Below are 23,891 nucleotides of genomic sequence, written 5' to 3' on the forward strand. Positions count from 1 at the left end.
AACTCTCCTGGATTAAGTTGAATTGATGTTGTAAAGCATTGATCGGGGAATTAGGTGACCACACAAGACTGCGCTTTTTATGGCAGCAGGGGGACTGAAACATTAAACAATTACCATTTTGACTTTCCATTTCAAAGCCAGAAGTATTTTCTGCCTGATATCCCTAAGAACAGAGTGACTGTTCATGAAGATAAGTCTGTTTCTAATAAAATAATTAGTAAAGCTTTCGTTTTTTTCTGAAACACTGAAAAGGGATTTGGGTACATTGAAGAAGCGGTGGGAAATGAATGGCAATTAGTGTGTGTTGATTTAGATATTCGTAATATTTAGTTATTACCAATTAACATTGTGATGCATTGGGAACCTGCTTTCATTCTTACCTAGATTTAGAATAAGTAAATGGCTAATTAGGATGGTCAGGGTTAATAAGTTGCAAATGGTCAGCTAGCTGGGCCTTGCAGGCAGGTGGAAGGGAATTAAGCCTCCATGTTGGTGTCCAGAGATGTGTGAAAAATTTGCTGTCCGTGCCTTGAACTATTTTATCAGACTCCCCCAGCCCTCTTTCCGTCTTGTCTGTTAGATGCTGAATAGTTCGGTAACTTCTTGCTGTGCCTACTGGGAAATAACAGCCTCGATCTCATTCTTCATGCAGAAGAACGTTTTGAAGATGAATCTGAAAATGACAATATGTTTTAAGTAACTGCTTTTAAAGCAAATGCATTTTAAGTAAAGTGCCAAAGGAGATTTAAATGAGGGACATCTGCGTTTGGAGTTTGAGTCTTTTCAGACCTGCATAATTTTACTCCTATTTTAGATCCTGCTGCTTCATCAAGCCCTTCTATCTCTATTATTTCTCTAGTGAAAAGTTTTTTTCTTACTTCTTGGATGCTTCTCTCCTTTATCTCTCTCTTTCGCTATCATAAGCTATCCCCAGATGTTTTCTTATGCCAGACACAGCAGCAGGTTTTTTCCCTGGGTAATTGCTCAGCACCTATTTTTTGCCCTCAAATTGTAAAAGAAAGTTTTCTGTTCACCCTTCATGTGTAGCTCTGATCTTTTGTCCTTTGTTCCAGCCTGCTGTGGAGAGCAGTAACAACTCACCTCTGCCCTTCTCTGTTTTAAGCAACAACAATTTATTCCTTTTCTAGTCTGTGGCATCAAAAAAAGAAAAAAAAAACAACAAAACAAACAAAAAACACCTAACCAAAAAAAAAAAAAAAAAAACACAGAAAACCCCAAAAAAAAATGCCTTAAAAAAAAAAAGAAACTGTAATTAGCGTGTACTGGCATTCATACAAGTGGCACGCGCTTACCTGAGGGTATGCTTTATAATTTCTGATTCAGTTGATTAAATATAGTGTAAGCTGTAATTCTTCAGAGAGTGGTGGCTCTCCTTGTTTTTGCAGTGCATGCCTAAAGTGATTTTTTTTTTTTTCAGTGCCAATGTTCGATTGTGTTAGGGAATTGCAGTGAGGCCGGTGCAGAGAAGCAGAGGTATTTTTGCTGTGCCTGTGGCTTGAGTTACTGCAGCGAGGGCATGGAGGGGAGCCTTGAGGCTAGCTTTGTTTCACCCTTGGGACTTCAGATGCTCCCAGACAGACGGACAAAAGGCCGTGGCTTAGGAGGAATCTACCTGTGAGAGAATACAAAAAAGGAAAAATCTTGTAAGGAATATTAAAAGTGCATGAGAAATGCTGCTACACAACTGAGTAACATCACTGCAAGTGTTCATTCTACTTTCATATGAGGCCCATGTGTTTCATATCTTCACTAGACTTTTCTTTGGTGTTTCTTTGGGTTCATCTCTGCAACCATGATGAATACCTGGATCTCTTCATGCCTGGTAGAGTTCTTCTCGCGGAAACCGCGTGGTGGAGAAGACTCGGATGATCTTAGCTCTGCTTTTCCTGGCCATGTGCTCTGCTTGAGTCCCTGAGGAGGTCTGACACTCGTAGCAGCTGCCTCATTGAAAATTCTGGTGCAGTGCTGCGCAGTTTACTTAGGTCTTTGTGAGAAGTCCTTCATGAACCCAAAACTTTCTTATAGGTATTTAGTGGCAGAAATTGATTGCGTCTGTAGCGTGAGAGAGAGAGATGGAAGACCTCAATAAAAATGAAAATATTTCAGTTTATTTTTTAGGTCCACTCTTCTGTCATGCTTGGCATTTATCAGCTTGACCACAGCCTTTCAAAATACAGAGTACGAGACTTTACCTGCACCGTTGCCGGTGCTCTTGGAGGGGAAAATTACCCTTAAAAATACCCTTAATCTTTGTGTTAATGCAGTGGGTCCCCCAAATGCTATTTCAAGATTTTGTTTTGCTTAAGCCACAAAACTATTGATGAGATTGTATAGAGGACAGGATTACCCAGAAAACAAGTTAGGAGCTTTTGAAAGTTTTAAATTTCTTCACGAGTCCCTCCATGGGCTGGGCAGGTCCTGTCCTGCCTTACTAATTACTCTTAATTTGGGTAGACCCACAGCTAAGAAAGCACCCGGAGTTTAAAAAACAACAACAAAACCTGTATGAGTCGTCTGATTTAAGGCTTTATACATCTGAAAAGCTGGATTGTGAAGCAGTTTAGCTGTGTTTCAAGAACTGAACTCCTTGTGGTCTCAGACAGACGTTGATGCACCCGGATGTCACTGCAGGCTGTCGCTCAGCCTAGTGCCCTGACCAGGTGAGAGAGGAACCTGCTGAAAAGGCACCGTGCGCTTCTTCGTGCATCAGTAGAAGTGATCTGGTTCGTCCTGCAGCTGCGTAATTGCTGGGGCACATTCCAGGGAAAGGGTAGGAAGGAAGGTACAGCTGGAAGCAGGGGCAGGGCTGCTGCTTCTGGGTGTTTCTTCCTCCATCCCACTCCCTAATTTACGGTGGATGAAGTGTAACCTGAAAGCACGTGCTCTTGGTATTGATACAGGCACACCTTGTTCTGGTCTTTGACCCTTCATTTTCTTCCTCATAAAACAGAGATAATATCTCTGCAGAGTCCACGGTTTCTGTCCTTTCAGTTTTAGTGCTAATGCGTATGTGAAATGGTAATACCTAAAAATGCGTGAGTGAAAAAACTTGTGGCTGCCTGGTAATGCTGTGTTGCTTTCCTCTCCGGTCCCCCCAGTACTTTTCTGTTTTAAAAATGTCAGCTTTTAAATCAGTGGTCTGCCTGCTGAACAATGAAAAATATTTTAGTATATTTAGTGAGTTTTTTAACCTGATTTAACAAGTGGTAGGAATGTGGTCTGCTTTGATCATCAGGAATATTTACAATTTTGGTATTTCAACTCCAGTGCCAATCAGCTGCTTGTATAAGTCGTAAGCACAGTGATTATACATGGAAATAAAAAATATACGGTAATGAGCTATCGAAAACGTTACTTGTGGTGATGCATGAGAAAAGAAAAAAACAAACAAAAACAAAACAAAAAACTTTAAGTTATTTTCTTGTTGTTCCTGAGTGAATTCTTAGGGTTAAAGGCTGTTGAGGAGTTCTGGGTACTGATGGGGAAAAGCCTTTGTATGAAATAGTGTTTGGTGAACTTTTAGCTTTATTCTTAGTAATTCTACCTTAAAGGTGTAAAACCTTTGGGCAGAGTGGAAATGCAATTTGCCCTTTCCTGTTCTTTCTTCAGGTTTTTTATTTTCCAGCCTGTAGTTGGGAATATAGCAAGATACTCATAACCTGAAAAGTTTGCACAGAATATAGGCTTTGCTTCTCGTGGTGCTAGTCTGTTAAGAGCAGCATACTTCTTACTTGTTCCTGTTTGCTGCTTTCCCCCTTACCTGTTGATTGTGTGCTTGGATATTTTTAAGGAAGAAGCAAACTCTGCTTATTCAACATATTTTTGGCATAGACATTAGGAAATAACTGTTTGAGCTAACTCGCAGTAAACTCACTTGCCAGAAATGTGAATTTCCTTCTTATAGGAAGACATCTTCGTGAGCTTTATTGGTAAATATGTAAAATGCTTGCAGGAGGAAAACTAAATACGGTGTTTTGTTCAGTGACTTAGTTACTGTGCAGTTGGAGTGGTTTTATTGGAGTGGTGTTACTGGAGTGGCTTATTTATTCACGCGAGATGACAGCTTACAGTAAGGAAGGGTGTTTGTTTGCTGTGTCTCTGTACGTTTGTCCTGAGTGTGTTAGTGGCTCTGTGGGACAGGGAGTCGGGCCCTCACCTAAAATGGTGAGGTACAGAGATCTCTTCCCTGTGTAGCGATTCTTTGAGTAATTTGAGGTTTAAAAAATTAGGTCCATTAAGTGATTGTGTAATTCAACATTACTGTCTTTCCCTGCAAAGGGAGGATGGAGTTACCTGGTCTTGAGTCAATGGCAGAAAACTTTACGTTCTACTTGTCATAATCTTAATATACATCCTTTTTTTAGCATCGCTGGAAAGCCTGCATTTCTGATTTTCTTCTTTTATTTGTCATCATTTTAAGTATCTTATACTGTGAAGGCGTAAGTTGACAATTTAGGTACAAAGAACTTTAGAGGAGAACAGCGCTCTTAAGTTAGTATGTCTGTCTCCTTGCTGTGCTGTGATATGGAACAGATTCGGGCCGTTCTGCAACCTCCTGCTTCCCCTCACTGCTGGCACTGCAGCTGCCCTTGAATTACTGATGCATTTTCCACCGTATTCATGAAACAGAGGTGATAACTTGACAGATCTCTTTTTAAGAGCTTGAAATTAAAAATCAAGTTTGCATTCAGTTTTTACAGCGCTGGCCGCTCGTGCACTTAGATCAGAGGTCCCTGAGCTGTACCAGAGGTGGCAGTGACTGGCACCGCACCTTGCCTTGGGCCCGGTGCTCCGGCTGGTGGCTGTCTCCTGGAGCTCCAGGACAAGACCTCGGGAGGCACCAGGAGTTTCTCTTTGGTGTCTGTGATGCTGCTCCTGAGCTAGCTTGTATTGCAAGCCCCTTACCAGACGTGCTGTTGGCTTAGTCTAAGACGTACAAACCTGGACTTGTTTAAATGTGGTGTCTTCAGAAGGACAGCAAGCTCCCAGATACCCCTAATACCTGCAGCAGTGCTAATCAGTTTAGTGGTGCAAGTCAGCTCAGGGATCTCACACGTACTGTGCTTCGTGTTTTTAACCAGTCGGCAAATATAATACAGTCCATGTCCTCCACCCTGCCACTCTCTTAGGATTGTCTACCTGAGCCTGGGGAGGCAGTTTCCTTCTTGCACTGCACAACTTCTGCACTGGTTTTCCTCGCCTAGAGCTGGCGAAAAAGCGGGCCTTGGGGAGGAGCAGCTGCCCTCTGCTAATGCTCTTGGTGCTCGTCCTAAGACTTCATCAGGCCCGGTAATGAAATTGCAGATCTGACCGAGTGACTTTGTTGCTAGGCTACCTGGCCTCTGAAAAGCCAGCTTTCTTCAGCTTCAGCTGACCTTTTTAATGTACCAGTTGCTGATTCAAGTACAGTCATTAAGCTTTCGACATCCTCTCCATAGTTCTTAATCTCTTGGCTATCTGCTGGAAGCCCCAGTAGCAGAGAGGGGCAGAGTATGCGGGTATTTCACGTTCCAGTGGCTCCTCTAACAAGGCACTTACGATAGGAACTCTTAAATTGAATGCACAAGTGGATTCTTCGCTTATTCCATGTTTGCTGATGACAGTAAATAGGTACAACAGAAGTATTTGTGTTGAAAAGGTTTGAGTCAGGAGTAGAGAAAATACTATTTCGTATCAGAACCAAATCTGTGATTTTTTTTTTTTCCTGTACCCGCCAGCAAAATACATTTCTCTCTAACCCTCCTGCTGCACACTTCATCAGTCTTGTCTCAGTTTTTATGTCAAACAGCTAAGCTTTTGGGAACGAGTAAGATTATTGGGGAGAAGGGTGCTTGGGACTGACTGCAGGTATTGTGCGTCCTTACGGGCTGAATGAACAGTTTTGAGACAGTCCTTGGTGAAGAGAGATGCTAGACCAGAAAGCAAGCTGCACCATCGCTGAAGTCGGAGTGGCAAATGGCTGAAGGTGAGGAGTGTATCCAGACACAGCGTCACGAACGGAGAGAAGTTGATCCTGACCTGTCGGTAGCTGGTCTGAAAGATACTGAAAAAAATTTAATTTTACCCTATTTCTGCTCTCAGCTGAGGCTAAGTCAGTGCGTTTCCCTAATGGCAGTCGCTTTGCTCGTGTGCCAGTAGAGCACGCCATGACTGCCGGGGAGTTGTGTAAGCCCCTGGCAGGTGTCCAGCTTTCCCTGCCCCTGCTGTGGCTGCCCGGAGGTGACGCTGCGCTGTCAGGACGGGGCAGTGCCTTCGTTCGGTTTGTTTTCTAAGTGATTGGCATTTTGGGAGTCGCAGCTCATGGTTAGCATTGAGCTATGCAGGTAGTAAATGAAAGTATGTGTCTGTTTCCCATTTCCAACAAAAAGCTTAGTTTGGGGATTTTTTTGGTGACCAAAACACTTCTGAAATGTTTCAGTGGCTTGTTTTCTGAATTGAATTAAAATATTTTTACTTGTAGAATGCTTGCTCTTGTGTACCGCTGTGGACTGCGGTTCTTGAAGCCACACACAATAAGACATAAGAATGGAAAAATACCATTTTTTTTAACATTCACCAAAGGAAAACACAGTTTGAAAATGCTGTTTATGATGACCGTGTCTGCATGTATGTATGTAAAAATGGGTTACCGGGTAACTTAGGTCTTTGCGCTATCTTGATCTGTCAGCTCTCAGTCCATGGGAAACCGTTTCAAACAGCTTACGCCGTTTGTGTACGCTGGCTAAAACTCAGTCCTCCTTGTGGGCCGTACGTAAGGTGAGCTCCAGGGCTGCTGATAACAGCTTTATCAGCGAGCACCTGCACACAGACCTCGGGAAGTGGCTGGACCTTTTGGTTAGCTGCCAGGCTGGGGAGGTTGCCTTGATTTCTGCCAGGAAATCTTCCTACATCTGTTTATTTCAGGGTTTCCCAAGGTTGGTTTATGTTCCTTCAATACAGCTCTGACTTTACTGGCTTCTAAAACTAATGCTATAATAACATCGCTCTTTCGAGGAAAATCTTTCTCTTTAAAAGTTACCCTGCTACTTAACTGCTGTCTTAAGCTCTCTGTATCCATGTGGAATGAGAGGGTTGCCTTCAGCATTTGCCTGGTCAAATGTAATCTCCTTTTTGGCAATTAGAAACTCTTCTCAAAGTGTACATTATTGCATACATTATGCCTTGTGAAACTTCTGCAATTATCTTGTAATTTTTCCTTGTAATGTTTCTGAAGTTTATAGCTTCATTTTTTTTTCAGAGCCTGTAGTGGGAAATACAGTTACATAGCTGCTGTTGGAAATCAAAGAATTGCGCAATGAAATCCCTTAGTTTACTTAACCTTATTCACAAAGCACAACATGGTAGTAAAGCTGTTTGGGTAGCTTGCTTTGGGAGTTAAGAATTGACTGTGGATGGTTTACTGTTTTAATGAACTGTAGGAGGAACCTATACGTGAAACAGCCGCGCATAATGAGTTTTTGGAAGTTTTTTTTAAAAATAAGTTTGAGGGTTTTGCATGAAACTTTTGTCAGTTCTTGTTAAAAAATAAAAATCAAATGGCAAGTCAGCCATAAAGGTTAAAATAGTTATAAATTCTCTCTAAATAATTCCCAAAGTCATATTAATACGTGGATGTTAGAAATCTTTGCTAATCTATCCTATTCAAGTGCCAATATTAATTCTGCCTGTGTCTGGAAGAAGTTGTCTTGAATTATATTCTGTTGCAACAATTAGCTAAATTATGGGGAATTTTTTGTTAAAATAAAAACGGTGTGTTCCTATATATGTGCTTGGATATGTGATCTTAATCTCCTGTGCTTGAAGATTGGAAGCTTCAAGAGCATTAATTACCCACATTTTTGATATCTTTGAAGTGAGTTGCTTGAACTGAACACTCAAATCTCATTTTTGCCAGTTTTTCTTTATAACAGAAGGTTTTCAGCTTTTATGTTGAAAGTAGTGGGAGCAATGAATAACGGTGTAATACCTGTTCTAGTGGTTTTAACTTGACCTTGGTATGTTCTTCTTTGTTGGTTTTTATGAGCTTTTCTTTCTCTTAGCTGTCCAAGACCAACTTCTCCAACAACAATGACTTCCGGGCTCTTCTGCAGTCCCTCTATGCCACGTTCAAGGAATTCAAAATGCATGAGCAGATTGAAAATGAGTGTATCATTGGGCTTACTTCAGCAACGGAGCCGGACAGTGTACAACGTGCACTCGGACAACAAACTCTCTGAGATGCTTAGCCTGTTTGAGAAAGGGTTAAAGAATGTAAAGGTAAGCAGACTCTAAAAGGACTTGTCCTAAGGAAAACGTGCTGTGATTGCATGTTAGTTTGCTTCAACTTTTTTTAATTTTCTCTAAAAATAAATTAGGAAGAAATGAAACACTTGTTATTGCTTGATTTTTCCACTCGCCGTCTGAGATTCTTTTACCATTCACTGCAGTTACTAAATCTCTAGTAAAAACTCTTCTCAGGGATCTATTTTGTGACATAGAGAAGTCCATCACTGCATAACTGGAGATATTTTGGAGACAACAATGTGAGAGTTTCAAATATGACTGCTCTGCTAATTGGTGCAACAGTTTGACTAGAAACTCTAGTTTTTATTATCTTGTTAGGAAAGCCCGAGTATTTTTTCTGGGGGGCACATAGGACTGTATTGTTGTCACAAGTGGAGATCATTACAGAACCTAGGCAAAAAAAAAAAGTGCATTGTTTTATTCTGTTAGCAAGTAGTGCACTCCTTCCAGTAATCTGTTGCTCGGTAATGCTGCTGGAGTTCCAGTCCTTGAGTAACTCCACATGTTCCTTCTCCAGCTGGCTTTTTCATGTTGGATTCTGCTGGAGAGCAATTCATCTTGATTATGCCGTATAATTTCTCTGGGGTACACAGTTCAACTCCCCCTTCCTTAGCTCTAAGAATGGTAGACTCCATTAATAATTTGACATTTAGAAATGTATAGATGTTCTGTATTTTCAGTAAGGAAAATAGTAAAATGTAATCAGACAACAGCTTATTTGATATCTAGAGTGGTTTTTGAACTGGAATCTTGCACATAATTTTTTCCTGTGAATATCAAACCTTAAAATTTGTTTTGTTTCCGGTAATGAATTGGAACATGAAGGAATGTGAAGGAGAGAGAAAATGAACATTTGGATTTGTGTTATAGCCTCTATAATAGGGTGTTAGTGTTATTCTGTTGCTTATATTGACTTCTTATATGGAAAAAAAGACTTTTTCTAACTTCCTTTAGATATGTTAATTTTCTTCCTTTAGATATGTTATAATATAGATATAATTTTCTTCCTTTAGATATGTTAATTGTTTAACTTCTTTTTTTGTGATTAGTTTGATTTAAACTGATAGTTTAGGATTTTCCTATAACAGGGTTTCTTAATGTTGTAGAAGCTTGAAAAGAAAAACTTGCAACATTTACTGTAAGAACTATGAGGAACTTCTGTACGTTGCAATTATGGGACAGGCTAAAGAGCCAACTTATTGCTGGCACAAAGAACAAGCAAAGAACAAATTGATAGATGAGTTTGGAAAAAATTTAATATTAAAGTCACGTCTCTATTTTGAAGTTCTTTCCACTTCAAAAGTAAATTCATATATTTTATATAGAAAACACATAGGACTATAATTTGTGATTATAATTTTGAAACTTGATTGTAGAGTAACTAATGTAAAATATATGCAGTTAGAAGATGAAATGGAATTACTATATCCTGGAAGGATTCTTGGGCAAAATATGCAAATATTTAGATTAGTCTATAACTACTTTGAACTTTGGGTTAGACTGTAGACTGGCAGGCTTCAGGTCTTTGCTCTAAAGTAAAAATGTGATTAGACAAGCTAATTCATATCTGATAACAAAATAAACTGGAATCTGGCAGGAAGGTAATACTTTGTTCTGTCTAGAAGCAGGTCAGTACAGACTGTCAGCTTGTCAAGAAACTTAAAGTTAACACATTCTTACTACTAAATACAGCAAACAGCATCACAGAACATACTGCATACATGCTCTTTATGTTGAAACAGCGGTTTATCTAATAGTTCAACCCCTGAACGGGTGGACAGGATTAGATAACAGTTAAATCTTTTCTTTCTTTTCAGAATGAATGCGAACAGCTAAACTATGCGAAACAGCTGAAGGAGAGATTGGAAGCCTTTACCAGGGATTTCCTTCCTCATATGAAAGAGGAAGAGGAGGTAGGTAGTTCTCCTCAAATACTACGCTGATCTTCCTTGTGGTTTGAAATGACTGTGCAGAGACAAAGGACTTAAGAGATTGAGGTTTTTTTTTTCCACAATTCTGTTTTAATTATTATGCCGATTTGCATTCAGGACTGTGGTGTCATTGTTCTGTTCTGTAAATGGTATGTGACACGTTCTAGAACAGTGAATATATTGAAAATTTATGGTGAAATCATGGCCCTTTTGAAAGTTGGTAACAAGTCCACTGGAATTTGTTTACAGCAGGTATAGCTGCTTAACAGGAAGTTACTTGACACATGGTATGCGATTGCCACCTTTTGACTGGTGGTGGTGGATTAAAATACTGCTGAAAAGTTGAAATGATTAACATTATATAATTAGAGGGATAATTAAAGGTTTGTGTTACATACATATGTGTACGTGCAATTGTTTTTATTACAAATAACCTTTAAGCAAGGGTTTAGTTACATGAAGTATGCAGAATATCGCAGTAGGGCTCAGGTAGAAGAACAGCGTCAGTATAAAGCATGGTATTGTGCTTGACTTGTTTCATGACGTTGTCATACAGATGGTTTAACAGTATAAAACAATCCATTTATAAAACAGAAGATGTAGTATTAAGGTGCCTGAAAATTGTAAAACTATGGGAACAGTAAGTAACAGAAATAGAATGCATTACTGTAAACTTTGGTACCATTATTGTGACTTGCTAGACCTGCACAAATATTAAAAAAAAAAAAAAAAAAATCCTCCCTTTTTCTTTTAAAAAAGTCTTTAAAATATTGTTTGCTCTTAAACTTATGATGTGTTGCATAACTTCTAAATGTGCAAGAGTGCAAGTCTAAAAGAAAGTGCAAATGTCGTATGGCCTAGCAAAACTTAAAAGAAGTCCTATAAACCCGTGCTTCATGACTCAAACTGACACTCCCAAACAGCCTCTGACCTATATTTGAAACATAAAGACTAGTACTGCCAGTCTGATGATTTATGGGTATCTGAAAACTGGGAAGCATCTTCTGGAGAGAACAAATCTTCCGAGGTCTAAGAGAAATCTTCCCTCATGTTTTTTCTGCCTTGCCACTTTGCCTTCCGTGTGAGTACATTGATAAGTTGTTTAGTTTAGTCACTTCCCTTTTCTGTTGGGGAAAACAGGTAAACAGCATGCCTGAGGCTCTTCAGTGACCCATTGGCAAGCGCAGGGTTAGAACTTAAAACTGAAATGAACCTAAGGACAGGACCATCTACGTACGCCATGTTGTGCTCGGGGAGGAATGGAAGCAGGAAATTTCTGTCCTGGTAGATCTGTGTCAGCACTGCACTTTTTATTTTTTGCTTTAGGTTTTTCAGCCAATGTTGATGGAATACTTTACTTACGAAGAGCTGAAAGATATTAAGAAGAAAGTAATTGCACAACACTGCTCACAAAAGGAGGCTGCAGAATTCAGAGGTCTTAGTAAGTGGAATCAAGCTGAAGAGCTTCAGAAGGTCTTTAAGTATTCTGTGGATGAGAAGGCAGATCAAGGTGAAGCATTTAATTAAAGTGAAAGCAGTTTTTGCCTAAAAAGCCACACCAGTGGCATATCTACCAGTACAGTACTTTAGTTAAAATAATTTTTGTAAAGTAGAAATTTCTTCAAAGCAGTTTTGAAACTTGAAGACTTACTATATCATACAGGCTTTTGGCAAACTTTACCGTATCTGATACTGTTTATCTTTTCTCAGACTTCTTCCCCTTTCCTCCCTCCTGTGATAATACTTGATACAATAAACAGGTAGAAACGATACTTAAATTTTAATTTCATACTTCCATAAAAATTACATTTTCTGTTTGCAGACTCTGCCTTTAATTGTTGTTTTTCAGGCCTGTTTTGTAAGCTTTTTCTATTGATGGTTTAGTAACGCAGGATAGTTAGTCAACTGACAATATTTACAGTTAATCTGGGGAATCAGAAAGGAAGGAGCTGTGTTTGGAGTTAGTGCAAGGGTATGAATCTGTACAGTGTGTGAGTAGGTCAGATGAAACGTGCATTCTGAAAGTGGGTATTTAATTTGCATTCATCTAACTCTACCTTTCCTGATGAAACGTAGAATAAATGCTACTGAAGTGCACTTCAGGCTTGTATTCTGACTGTTGAAACAGCCTGCATCCTCCATGCTTACTGTTCTCACTCTTAACAAATGAAGAAGAGTTAATGTACCAAGGAAGAAGGATTAATGTACCACAAGTGTAATACTGGGGTGAGACTGACAAATAGCTTACTCTTTGGTTTTGATAAGGTGTGGTGCTCTCATCAGAAAAACTTGAAAAACTGTTCTGGAACCATTTTTTTGACGAAACTTGACTCTTGAACTACTGAACTGGTCGTTTTCTACCCTTCAGGTCAAGCCTTCAGAAAACATTGCTGTTTATGGTGTAAGATACTGTTCGAGTCTGAACAACTGAACAGGACAGAAGTAGCTTTATGGCTTTCCTTGCTATTATGTCTAGCTGAAATTGCAGTTTTGGGACAGTTCTAACTCTGCAACAGCTGTGTTCTAGACTTTAGGGGAAGGGGAGTATATCTTTTGTTTGTTTCTTAGAAAAGGAAGAAAATATCACAGCTGTAGTCTTGTGCAGTTCTAGCAGAATTTTAGTGTGAAATTCCCTGTAGTCTATCTGCAGTGACTTGCCAGGTGTCCAGATAAATACATTGATTCATCAGTTGAAATTGTAGTTACACATCTTGGTTTTTGAAGTAGTAACAGATTATGATAGGGCAAATTATTTTTGTTATGGTCACCTTTGAAGCTTTTCTGCAAAGAAGAGAAACCTGGTCCGTGTCTCACAGTAAAGTCTTACATACTTTGTGTCGTACTAATTTGTGAAATCTGCTATTTCTAAGGACTCCTTAAAAACATTTTGGAAATATTTTTTCTCAAGTAATTTGACTCTACAAAGCATTGAAAATTCTCTAAAACAGCAAAAAGAAAGAAACAAAAAACCACATCTAACCAAAGCACTAAATACATTACAGTTTACAGATCTTTAGGTATTGTGGCAATAAAGGAGAGCTGTTGGAGATGGTTTCTACTATTGTCCATTAAAGTATAGATTATAATAGTTGATTTTTAGTGTCTGACCTAATATTTAGTGTCACCTTAATTGCTTATATTTCCAGTTAAAGCTAGAAATTAAAAAGACAGCTACAAACAGCTAAGTATGGATTTCTTGCTGTGTCCCAGTCAAGAGGTTGAGTGCTTTCAGTGAGAGTGGGCCCAGCTGGTAGACTTTGTGTGCTGATACTATTTATTGGGAATCTGGCAAAGCAGGTATATATATCATGTATGACATAAGGCATATTTTTAAAGCTTTCCAGTTATGAAAGCAGTATTTGCTGTCTTGCTGTGGTAGAGTAGGAGCAGTTTATTTTTGTCTAGGGCTTTCTTGGAGTCTTGTGGGATCAGAGCTGGGGGGGGGGGAAACCTAGCCAGTTGGAAAATGGCAAACAGAAAACTAAGCTTTTTTTGAAGGTGATATTACAGAGGAAGCTTTTTAAAGACAAAACAACACCCATTTTCTTTGTTTCTTTTGTCAAACAATTGTTTAAAATACTAATACATTTTTTTCATTGATGTAGTCAGAATGTAGTTACACCATTACTATTTAAAGCTATGAGGATTTACTTCACTTAACACAAACTTTCTGTATTTCAGAAACTGAAGTAACAGGGCACACCACAAATATTACTAATCTTCCTCCTGAAGTAATGGTGACCATTTTCAGTTACCTTAACCCCCAAGAGTTATGTCAGTGTAGTCAAGTAAGCACTGAATGGTCACAGTTGGCTAAAACTGGATCTCTTTGGAAACATCTTTATCCTGTTCGCTGGGCCAGAGGTAAGTTAAATTTAATTCTTTCTTTGAAAGCATGTCAATTATAGAGTTTGAATCAACAGCAAATAATGTTTTATTAGCTGTCGTGTCATACAGTGATCCTGAAAGCTGTGCATGTTGGAAGGGTTGTATGCTTTTGGCAGGAACTGCCTTGAAACTTGGATGAATTAAAAAAAAAAAAAAAAAAAAAAAAAACACAAAAAAACACAAAACAACAAGCAGCATCAATTAAAGAAAACAAAAACAGCAAGATGGAGGTATGAAGAAACTAAACACTGAGTTGGTCATTACTCATGAATAGCTCTTACATACAAACTGTTTATTAGTTTTACTGAGGTTTGTTGTCTTGTGTTAATAAGTGTGCTCACTAGTACCACATCTTAATTATAGTGTAGGGATTTTGAGTTCTAAATGCTGCTGTTACTATTTCTGTAATATATTCATATTATCGTGTTACTAGGTGGAAATAAAATACATTTTTGTTAGTTCCTGACTAGTATGCTTTCCTTGGGGAGGTTTGCCTTGTGACTCACACCAAACTGCAGAGTTGAAGCTCAGAACAACAGAATTGTAGCACCTCATTGTGACCTATTCTTGCTTTTTATATTTAAACTTCAAAGAAACTGCATGTGTTAGTTTTATTATTGGTTCTTTAAATATCTTACCTTGTACTGCAGTAAGGACTAAGAAGTGGTGTGCTCTAGCTTCTGTTCCTCAGACTTGTGTTCTTTAAAATTTTCTATTGAGAAACGTAACCTCTGCAAAAGCACCTGTTCAAACAGACAAAATACTCTGTATTCTGTAAAGGCCAGTTATGAGTCATCGGAGCGTATCTGTAGCTTAAAATACAAATATTTGTATTTGTCCAGACTTGTGTGAATATTGAACAATCACTGGAGGATGGCATTGCAGGCTACACAATTGATGCTGTGCCTGTGGTTGAGATGATTGTGTTTTTTAATAAGCAATATTTTATGTCTTTTAAGATTTTAATAAAGTTAGTTTATAACTTAAATTCTTGACCTAAAAGCTAAGAACTTTTTTTCTCTTTGTATCTTTATGGCTTCTAAAGTCTGTACAGGGCAGAGAAGAGTTAAATGACTTTGTGTTTGGAATTAATTTGTTTGGCCGAATAAATCTAACTTACAATAATAGATTGGTCCCAGAGCTGGAGCAGACAGAGTGGGTATGTGGGGAGGTTTCAGAGTTCAAATTCGTTGAATTTTCTTCTGAAACCTAGTTAACTTTATACTTACATGCCACACAAAAGAGATAATTGGCATCTGCTTAAATTGGCTTATTCCTGAACCTGGTTTTGGCACAACAGGAAGCCATTCCCATGACGTACTGTCTATACTTACTAACGCAGTCGTTTGTGGAGAAGTGCTCTAAACTGGGTGGAAGCTTCTCAAATAGGAATTACTGCCAAGGGGAGGGGGGGGTGTTAAAAAAAAAAAAAAAATAAATCTACAGAATTGGTTTAATTTCTAACTTTTTTCTCATACAGGGAGGGTTTTTGAGTCTTTCTGTGTATTACGAAGGTGGGATAAAGTAGATGAGAAATGTCACCAAAGCCCTTTCCTTCAGTTGGTTGACAAATAGTTAGGATTTCATTGTCACTTGTCTGTGTTGCTTGAATAAGAAACTATTTAACAGGGGTTGCTCTTTTTTGTGGGATAATAGGATTTCCCGCTAGTGAGGTAGTGGGATAAGCTCTTCCTGCCTTAAGAATATCTACACTAACGGAGGCAGCAGACATGCTTATCCCGAGCCCAACACTACAGCGTACCCATAACTTGTGCCTGTGCAGTAGCTTTTGGGGAGAATGGGATTCCCTCCCAGCTAAAACACAAGAGCTGTCCTGATACTTGTGTTCATCCAGATGTTCTAGAAAACGATTATCTCTTGATTGGAGTCGTATAGATTATAATTGTGTTGTACAGCTGTTGTAAGTAGGCTCCTTCTGGGATTTGGGGTTTGTGCTCCTGGAGTTGTCATGTGCAGTGACTAAAAATGGACTAGTAAAATACATACTGATTGACTATATGGTTGTGGGTTTCCGAAGGAAAACAGAAATGCCTCAAACCAAATGCTAAACAAGAAGCTTGTGGTTAATTTAGCGACCATAAAGAACCTGAGCACTTACACAGTCCAGGTACTCCATAACCATTTCTGTTATTTTTAAAATCATTGGTCCCTACTAAGGAAATAAGGACAGAAGGCATGTCTCAGGAATAACATAATAGGCAACGAGCTGTGTAATGGTACTGCAGTTGTTTCAGGAATCTCTAGCTTTAAAATATCAACCAAACATGAGTTATGTCCAGAGTCAGGTCAACCTTAGTTGAGATGAATGCAAAATTTATTATTTTATTTCATATCTTTAGATACTTCACAGTATACTGAGAAGTTATTGCTGTTTTCTGCTCTAATAAGAAAAGTTTGTGCTCATCTCTCTCTCTCGGTGAGTAGGTGATTGGTATAGTGGTCCTGCAGCAGATACTGAGACAGAACCTGATGAGGAATGGGTGAAAAATAGAAAAGATGAAAGTCGTGCTTTCCAGGAATGGGATGAAGATGCTGACATAGATGAATCTGGTAAGTAAATTCTGATTTTGATGAAGTTCTTTTTTTCTACAGATTACATAGCTATAATGAACTCATAAAATGGAGTCTCTTGTATAAAATCGATTTCAACTTCTGATTTTTTGTAGTTGATTCCACGTACATGAAACTAATGACAGATACAGCAACATGTACTTTCTTATCTAGATTAAATGCTTTCTAAGCCAAATAGGTTTATACATTAAAAAAGAACTTGAAGTTTTGTCTAGGAACTACTTAGTGTTCCTGAAAGGAGTGCATTTTTTCCCTATTTCCATCTCATCCTGACTCTCAGATGGATAAAGAAGCCAGGGGAGACTTTAACAACAACAAAAAGGCAGCTGGTTTTGGTGTGCTGAAATAGCTCATCTAGGAGATAGCAACCATGAGCACAGGTGAAAGAAGAGTTATGGGGATACTTCTGGAGTTAGGAAGGAGGTAAAAGGTAGACTTTATCTTTTAGAAAGTTTGGGTGAATCATACTGCATCCTAATGCATTCTAGATTTAAAGTAAAACTTGTCATAAGTTTTTACATCACGGGATGTGATATGCCCCTAGATATTATATTTCAATTTATTAAGCAAGTCAGTGGAAATAGCTGCCCCAGACTGCTTTGAATAGCACACAATCTGTAGTAAATGTTTCTCAGAGTCCTTAAATGTTAATTTTCTGTTAAGTCTTTAACTATTTTTACTTGCCGTTGGTGTTAAAATCTTCAGGATTGTTGCAAAGACAAAATTTTAAAGATGGGGCTGAAGTATGGAACTAGAATACAGCAAAAGTTTTGATGTAGGGTACTTTCTGAAACCTAAGCTTTGTTAGGCTTTCTTTGGTTTCCTGATAACTTTAGTGATGTAAGCGGACACTGTAGATTCCAAATGACTTAAAATATTAAGTCTTCCTCTTTGGTTTTTTATTTTTCAGAAGAAGCAGCTGAAGATTCACTTGCCATTAATATAGCACAAATGGAAAAACGTTTCCTTCATGGCTTAATTCAAAATGTCCTCCCATATGTAGGCTCCTCAGTGAAGACATTAGTACTAGCCTACAGTTCTGCAGTGTCTAGCAAAATGGTATGTAACTTGAAACCAGCATTTAATAATTGCGGCTGTGCAGCCTGGAATTAGTAACTGATGTGCCCAAGTTTAAAGCACGCTGGTCGTGAAAACAAGTTGCAACTTAAAAGAATGTAAATTCATATGTTGTCTCTGACATTGTTTGCAACCTTGGCTAGACTTTGCTGATTATTCTTCATTTTCCAGGTTAGACAGATCTTGGAGCTTTGTCCCAACTTGGAATATTTGGATCTCACTCAAACTGATATTTCAGACTCTGCATTTGAAAGGTTAGTTAACTTGTTTTTAAGAATAAACAAAAGGGGAGAAAACATTCAAGCGTGTCCTTACTCCATTGCCAGCGTGAGACCGAAATAAATCGGTCAGGGTTCACACAGAACAAAGGACTAAACCAGAGCAACACGTGAATGAAACGGCCACTACAAAGTTATGCTTTGCTGTTTACAACCTTCTGTCTTAACTACTACAAATTTATCAGAGTATAGATATCCATAACAATTTAATTTTGTGTTAATATTAACAATGGAAACTGTTCATAGATTTAATTTTGGGAGTTACTCAATTACTGTAGTTTTTGTTCCGATACAGCTGATAGCATTTGGAATACTGCTTTTTACGTTGCTGATCAAATGGTGGGAAGAGTTCCAGGGCCTAGGTGTATTACTGTAGACTCCTGAGTTTTACAGAACTCTGCAGAAATTTCATTAAAACCAGTGGGATGATGCATAAATGTGGAGCCTGCACAAATGGGTCTTAACGTGATACTGGAACTCAGTGGCCGTTTATGTGCAGCAATTTAATTATACAGTGCTCTCAAGCTGTGTGCGCTAACAACACAAAATGTTACTGGCATGGTAGCTTGTAGAAGCTTTAACTGAAATAAAGACCTTTATGGAATTTTGCATGGTTCAGAACTTGATCTTTTCGTGTCAGTCTCCCATGAAACTTAAATTCTTGGCCCTTCCTTATATCTGTATTTCCAATCTTAAAATCTGTAATTTGGGAAAATGGATTTGGTTTGCTGTAAATGGAAATAATCATATACGGAAAATGTTAACATTAACTATAAACAGACAAAGGTTAAATCAGCTATATACTTTTATAGTTAATAATGCAGCAACAGTACTGCAGATCTAATTTCTGTTTCAGTTGAAAAATATAAGGCCGAAGGGGTGAGTTTTCATTAATGTGAAGGTCTGTTTCCATAGCAATCTAAGACTAATTACCTGTATGGAATAATTAATACCATACACAAAGCATGCTTCAGGAGTCCAGCTATTCTTTCTGAAGTAAGTGGAAAGTTTTGAGAGGAGGACATGGGGTCTGAGTACACTGATACTTCAGTATGGATAAACAGGCAAGCTTGAGAAACTCAAATAGGAAAAAATACAAGTATTAAAATACTTTGAACTGAATGTTACACCTCACTTTTCTTTTCTTTGTGAATTTTACTAATTCAATAAGTTAACTTCTCAAAAAGCTGAAAGAAGTGAACTATATGTTTTCTCTAAACTTACCTGGCTCTTGGTACCAGCATTATGCACAGCAGAAACTGCTTTTTGAAATTGTTGTCACGTATGTGTTTGGTCTGCTGTTTTTAAAAATTGTTCAAGATGTAATAAATATCGACTTCTTTATCTAATCTGTGAGTTAATAAAGTATCTCCCTTATTTAATCTTTTTTTTGTATATTTATCCATAACACCTGTTTCTGAGCAAAAATAAGTCATTTGTTTCTTCTGATTTCAGTTGGTCTTCACTTGGTTGTTGTCAAAATCTTCGCCACCTTGATCTGTCTGGATGTGAAAAAATCACGGATGTGGCGGTAGAGAGGATTTCCAGAGCTCTGGGCATCATATCAACTCACCATAACAGGGGTATTCTGAAAGGCTGCAGAAACAGGAATGCTAAGACCTTGTGGAAAAACAGAGAGATTACTCTGCAGTCCAGCAAGAAGTATAATTGTTTGCATGAAATCAACAACGAAGACTTTATCGATGGAAGAGACAGTGAGCATCATTGGACTGACCCTGACAGCTCAGAAAACTTCAATTCTGCATATGTGTGGATGCTAGATGCAGATGATTTAGCTGACATCGAGGATGCTGCAGAGTGGAGACACAGAAACGTTGAAGGGTTTTGTCTCATGGAACCAACATCCCCCATTAATTGTTCTGCATCTTGCTGCAGTAGAGACATTTATGGCTTAAGGACTAGAGGGTGGCAGCAGCACTGTGCTTCTACTGACTTGATTTACTGCGGTCACTCATTTTGTTGTGCTGGGACGGCACTAAGAACTATTCAAGCACTTCCAGAGTCCTCTGCACTGTGTAGAAAAACAACAAGGACTAAACAGTCAGAGAAAAAAGACTTGGCATACTCTGGGAGTGAAAAACCAGATGAAGAGACTGCACGAGTTCTTCAGTTTCTCAGTCTGTCTGGGTGTTACCAGATCACAGATCGTGCTCTCAGGTGAAAAGACATTTTTGAGCTATTTCGCTGCAGTAGGGTTTTTCTGATGGTATTTGTTGCAGTTGGCTTGCTCTGGGTTGTGTCGGCCTAGTTTCAGTATAAATATTTTTTCTGAGAAAATCTGGTAAGTCTTAAGTGATCTTTGCATCCATCTCAAAATATTTATGGTACCAGACTTGAAAACTTTCTCCAACTTTTCCTTTGAGTGAAAGGACTTAAAAAATCATTTTTTAGACATCTCCTCTGGAATAATATCTCCTCTGGAATAAAGTGCTTTTGTAAATTCATTTGCAGTAGGCAAACAGGCAGTATTTATTTATACTTCTAGATTGGACTTGTAGTAACTTCCTGTTAGGAAATTCAGTGTTGGTTCACTTTTTTCCATTATGCCTGCCAAACTTGTTATTACTCTTGAAACTTTAAAAACAAACTGTAACATCTCATTTAACTTGTATGGATGGTGACGTAACTTTTTACGTGCACAAAAACACATTAAATATAACTTCATGTAATGTGTAAAGCATAGAAATTAATTGAAGTTAGCTTGCACATTGAGCCAGCTTCACGACAGTGGCAAAATTTGCAGTGTGTGATACCTAATTGATATTTTGCGTTGTGTCAGCAAAGTGTAGTTACTGCTTCATAATGAAAATGGGACAAGACTGAAATACTTGAAGTCACCTGCTCAGATGTGCTGTAGTAGCTCTGGGGACTAATTAGAGCTGCTTGGAATGTGAAGGCTTTATGCCTACCTGTACCGTATGCCGCAGTCAACAGAGAAATACATGGGGCACTGCTGGTGTTGATTTGCCTCTCGAGAGGCCTCGTCCCCATCTGACAAAATTCAGAAGTACCAGCTGCTCAAATGTCTCTTTGCAGCTGTTCTGGTACTTAAGCTTTCACTTCAGTTAGCTGTGCTTTGTCTTTGAGCCCGATGCTGTCCAAGCACTGGAGCAGACTGGTGCTGCCGAGTGTGGCTCACTTGGTGAGGAATAGGCAGCGCTGCGTGTAGTTGCACGTGGCTGGCCTTCTTTCATGGCTCTTGCACCAAAGGGCTACTTGATCCTTGAGTCATAGGAAGGGTTTAGCTGTGGTGCTGGTTTCCCATCGCTGCTTTTTCGATACAAGCGAATACTAAGAGTTGAGACTGTATTCTACATGAAGTATTTGTTGCGCTTACCAGGATAACGAAGTCTCCTAATATTTATATGTGCCAGTTCATTTCATATAAACTGTTAGTTGGCTCTGTTATTAGCAGTTCTGACGGGAGAAAGTTGTACACCCATGCGCTTCGGACATGAAACTGAAAATGTCTCAGCTTGAATCTGACACGTGTTGATTCAAGCTTGTGGTGTGGTGGTATTTTTTTCAGATTAACTTGCTTAGCTGTCCTGTGAACTCCCAAAGAAGCAAGCAGGCTAACACAAAGTGTTTGGTCAGGTGCAACGTATCTGTGAGGCCGCTTTATCAGCAGCCAAATTCTCCTGCACTTGGAAGAAAAATAGCGAACTTCATCTGAGTAATGTGGTGGTGTGTTGGCAGAGAGGCTCTGCTGGTAAAGACTTGGCAGACTTAGGAAAGTACAAATTTGGTTTCCAAAATGACTTGAACCAAAAAGTTATACTGAAGCTTTTGGAAGTGTTATGCACCAAACATTGGGAGCATCAATTCTGCATTTCTGTTCTCAGGATGGGTTGAGAAATACACCTCACCTTGGAAGACTCACCAGAAATCAGTAGTGTTTTGGAGAAGCATGTCATGCTAGTTCTTTGAAATAAGTGGTCATCTCTGGAGTCATTAATGAACAAAGTGATTTCACACTTAAATCCATTTTTGTCAAAGGAAATTATTACTTTCTGTAGGGATTGGTTTATTTTTCAGGCCTGTTGCACGGCTGCAAGGGTGATGCACCTCATAGGGTGCCAGACTGCCAGATTTAAAGCTAAATGGTTTATTAGAGGTTTGCTTTTGTTACAAGATGCTAGTAAACTGGTGACATAGTGGAGTACAAGTCAGTCCAGTGCTGTGCAAGCTCTTAACGCCTCTCTTCTGTCTGTTAACAGGGCACTGACTCTGGGAGGAGGACTGCCACACTTGGAACACCTCAACCTCTCGGGTTGTCTCACTGTAACTGGTGCAGGCCTGCAGGATTTAGTTGCTGCATGCCCTTCGCTAAACGATGAACACTTTTACTACTGTGACAACATTAACGGTAATGTCTTTTGTGAAGATGTGATGCTTTTCTGGGGGGTGACCTCTGGTTTAGGGACACATGAACAAACAAATTCACAGAACTATAGAATGGCCTGGGTTGAAAAGGACCTTAAAGATCATCTAGTTCCAACCCCCCCGCTCTGGACAGGGTTGCCAACCACTAGAGCAGGCTGCCCAGAGCCACATCCAGCCTGGCCTTGAACGCCTTCAGGGATGGGGCATCCACAACCTCTCTGGGCAAATTAGAAAATGACAGACAAAACAACAAAAAACACGCAAAAAAAATAAAAATAAAAAAAACCCTTTTTTTGGCTGTGTAGCGCTGAGTTTCAAATATTAACTACAAAATTGCAGCTGTTAAGTCAGTTTTATCTTATTTTAAGTCTTTCTAGTCCAACATCATATTACTCTAGGAAGACACTTGTAGTCCTTGTATCTCTTACTTTAGGTTAGCATAAGTAATAGAGGCTAGGAAGTAAGTCTCAATATAGCTGATACACCCTTGTCCTTTCTGTCTCTTTCCTGTAAATCATGCAGTTGTACGTTTTCTTTGTGGCGATAACTTGAGAAAGAGGCTTAGAGCGGTACTAAAATGACTATTTTTGGGAAAAATTGTGTGTTTTATGTAAACCTCACAAGTTACAGTGGGTTTGGTGTAGAATACCGTCATGTGTCCTTATAGATAATGTAATTTAGTTGTTCTGGTTTTGCTTAATTTACTAACTTAGGGTTGGATCTCAGCTGGAGAAGGATCTGGATAAATGCATAAAATACGGTTATGGTGGAAGTCTTTTCAGTGTTTCCCACACTGGAATTTGGTCTGTTATGTCAGGTCCAGTAAACATTCATAGTGTTAGAGATGGAACCATGGTGTGATTTGTATTCCATGTGTGAATTTAAAACAGGTAAGTGCAACAGAATGGAAAGGAAAAAAAAGGATAACTGAGGTGACAGTTATAAGAATTACAAGAACTAATTGTGTGTAAAACAAAATTATACTTCCCTGATAGTTCATGGCGTTTATCTCAATTCGCATCTATACTGAGCTACGATCACAGCAGGGTATCCCTGCTATATTAGGATGCTGGAGCTTTGGAACTGCAAAAGTAAAACTTCAGTGACGTTTGGGAATTCAGTACATTGAAACTGATGTAGGATGACGTGCTTTATTGGATTGGATCCCAACGTTACTAACGTTAGAAGTTAAAGTACTAAATCATTTTTGCTTCCATAATTTTTGGACTTCTCTGTGTACTTTTTGACAGATTTTTTTTTTTATTTTGATGCATTTGTTTTTTGTTACCTACTTTCATTCTGTCTGGACTATAGCTTTTTAAAACCACATTGCAAACCTCTTTGCATTTCAATCTGAAAATTAAGGTTCCTTTTTGAAATCCTTCTCTGACTCTCCTTCCTGCATCGTGTTGAA

The 23,891-nt window shown here is 38.8% G+C and overlaps 1 protein-coding gene across 1 annotated transcript in view; it reads left to right on the plus strand.

Moving 5' to 3' along the window:
• The window catches only part of FBXL5 (F-box and leucine rich repeat protein 5), a 35,782-nt gene that overhangs the window by 4,803 nt on the left and 7,088 nt on the right, over positions 1-23,891 (plus strand). Inside the window, 10 exon segments of the mRNA XM_050710266.1 lie at positions 8,061-8,174; positions 8,176-8,277; positions 10,122-10,217; positions 11,562-11,745; positions 13,917-14,099; positions 16,569-16,694; positions 17,626-17,774; positions 17,964-18,046; positions 19,526-20,248; positions 22,312-22,460. Of these exon segments, the coding sequence (XP_050566223.1) occupies positions 8,061-8,174; positions 8,176-8,277; positions 10,122-10,217; positions 11,562-11,745; positions 13,917-14,099; positions 16,569-16,694; positions 17,626-17,774; positions 17,964-18,046; positions 19,526-20,248; positions 22,312-22,460 (1,909 nt within the window).

The sequence above is a fragment of the Cygnus atratus genome, chromosome 4 (assembly GCF_013377495.2).
Source record: "Cygnus atratus isolate AKBS03 ecotype Queensland, Australia chromosome 4, CAtr_DNAZoo_HiC_assembly, whole genome shotgun sequence".
In the NCBI taxonomy this organism is placed as follows: Eukaryota; Metazoa; Chordata; class Aves; order Anseriformes; family Anatidae; genus Cygnus; species Cygnus atratus.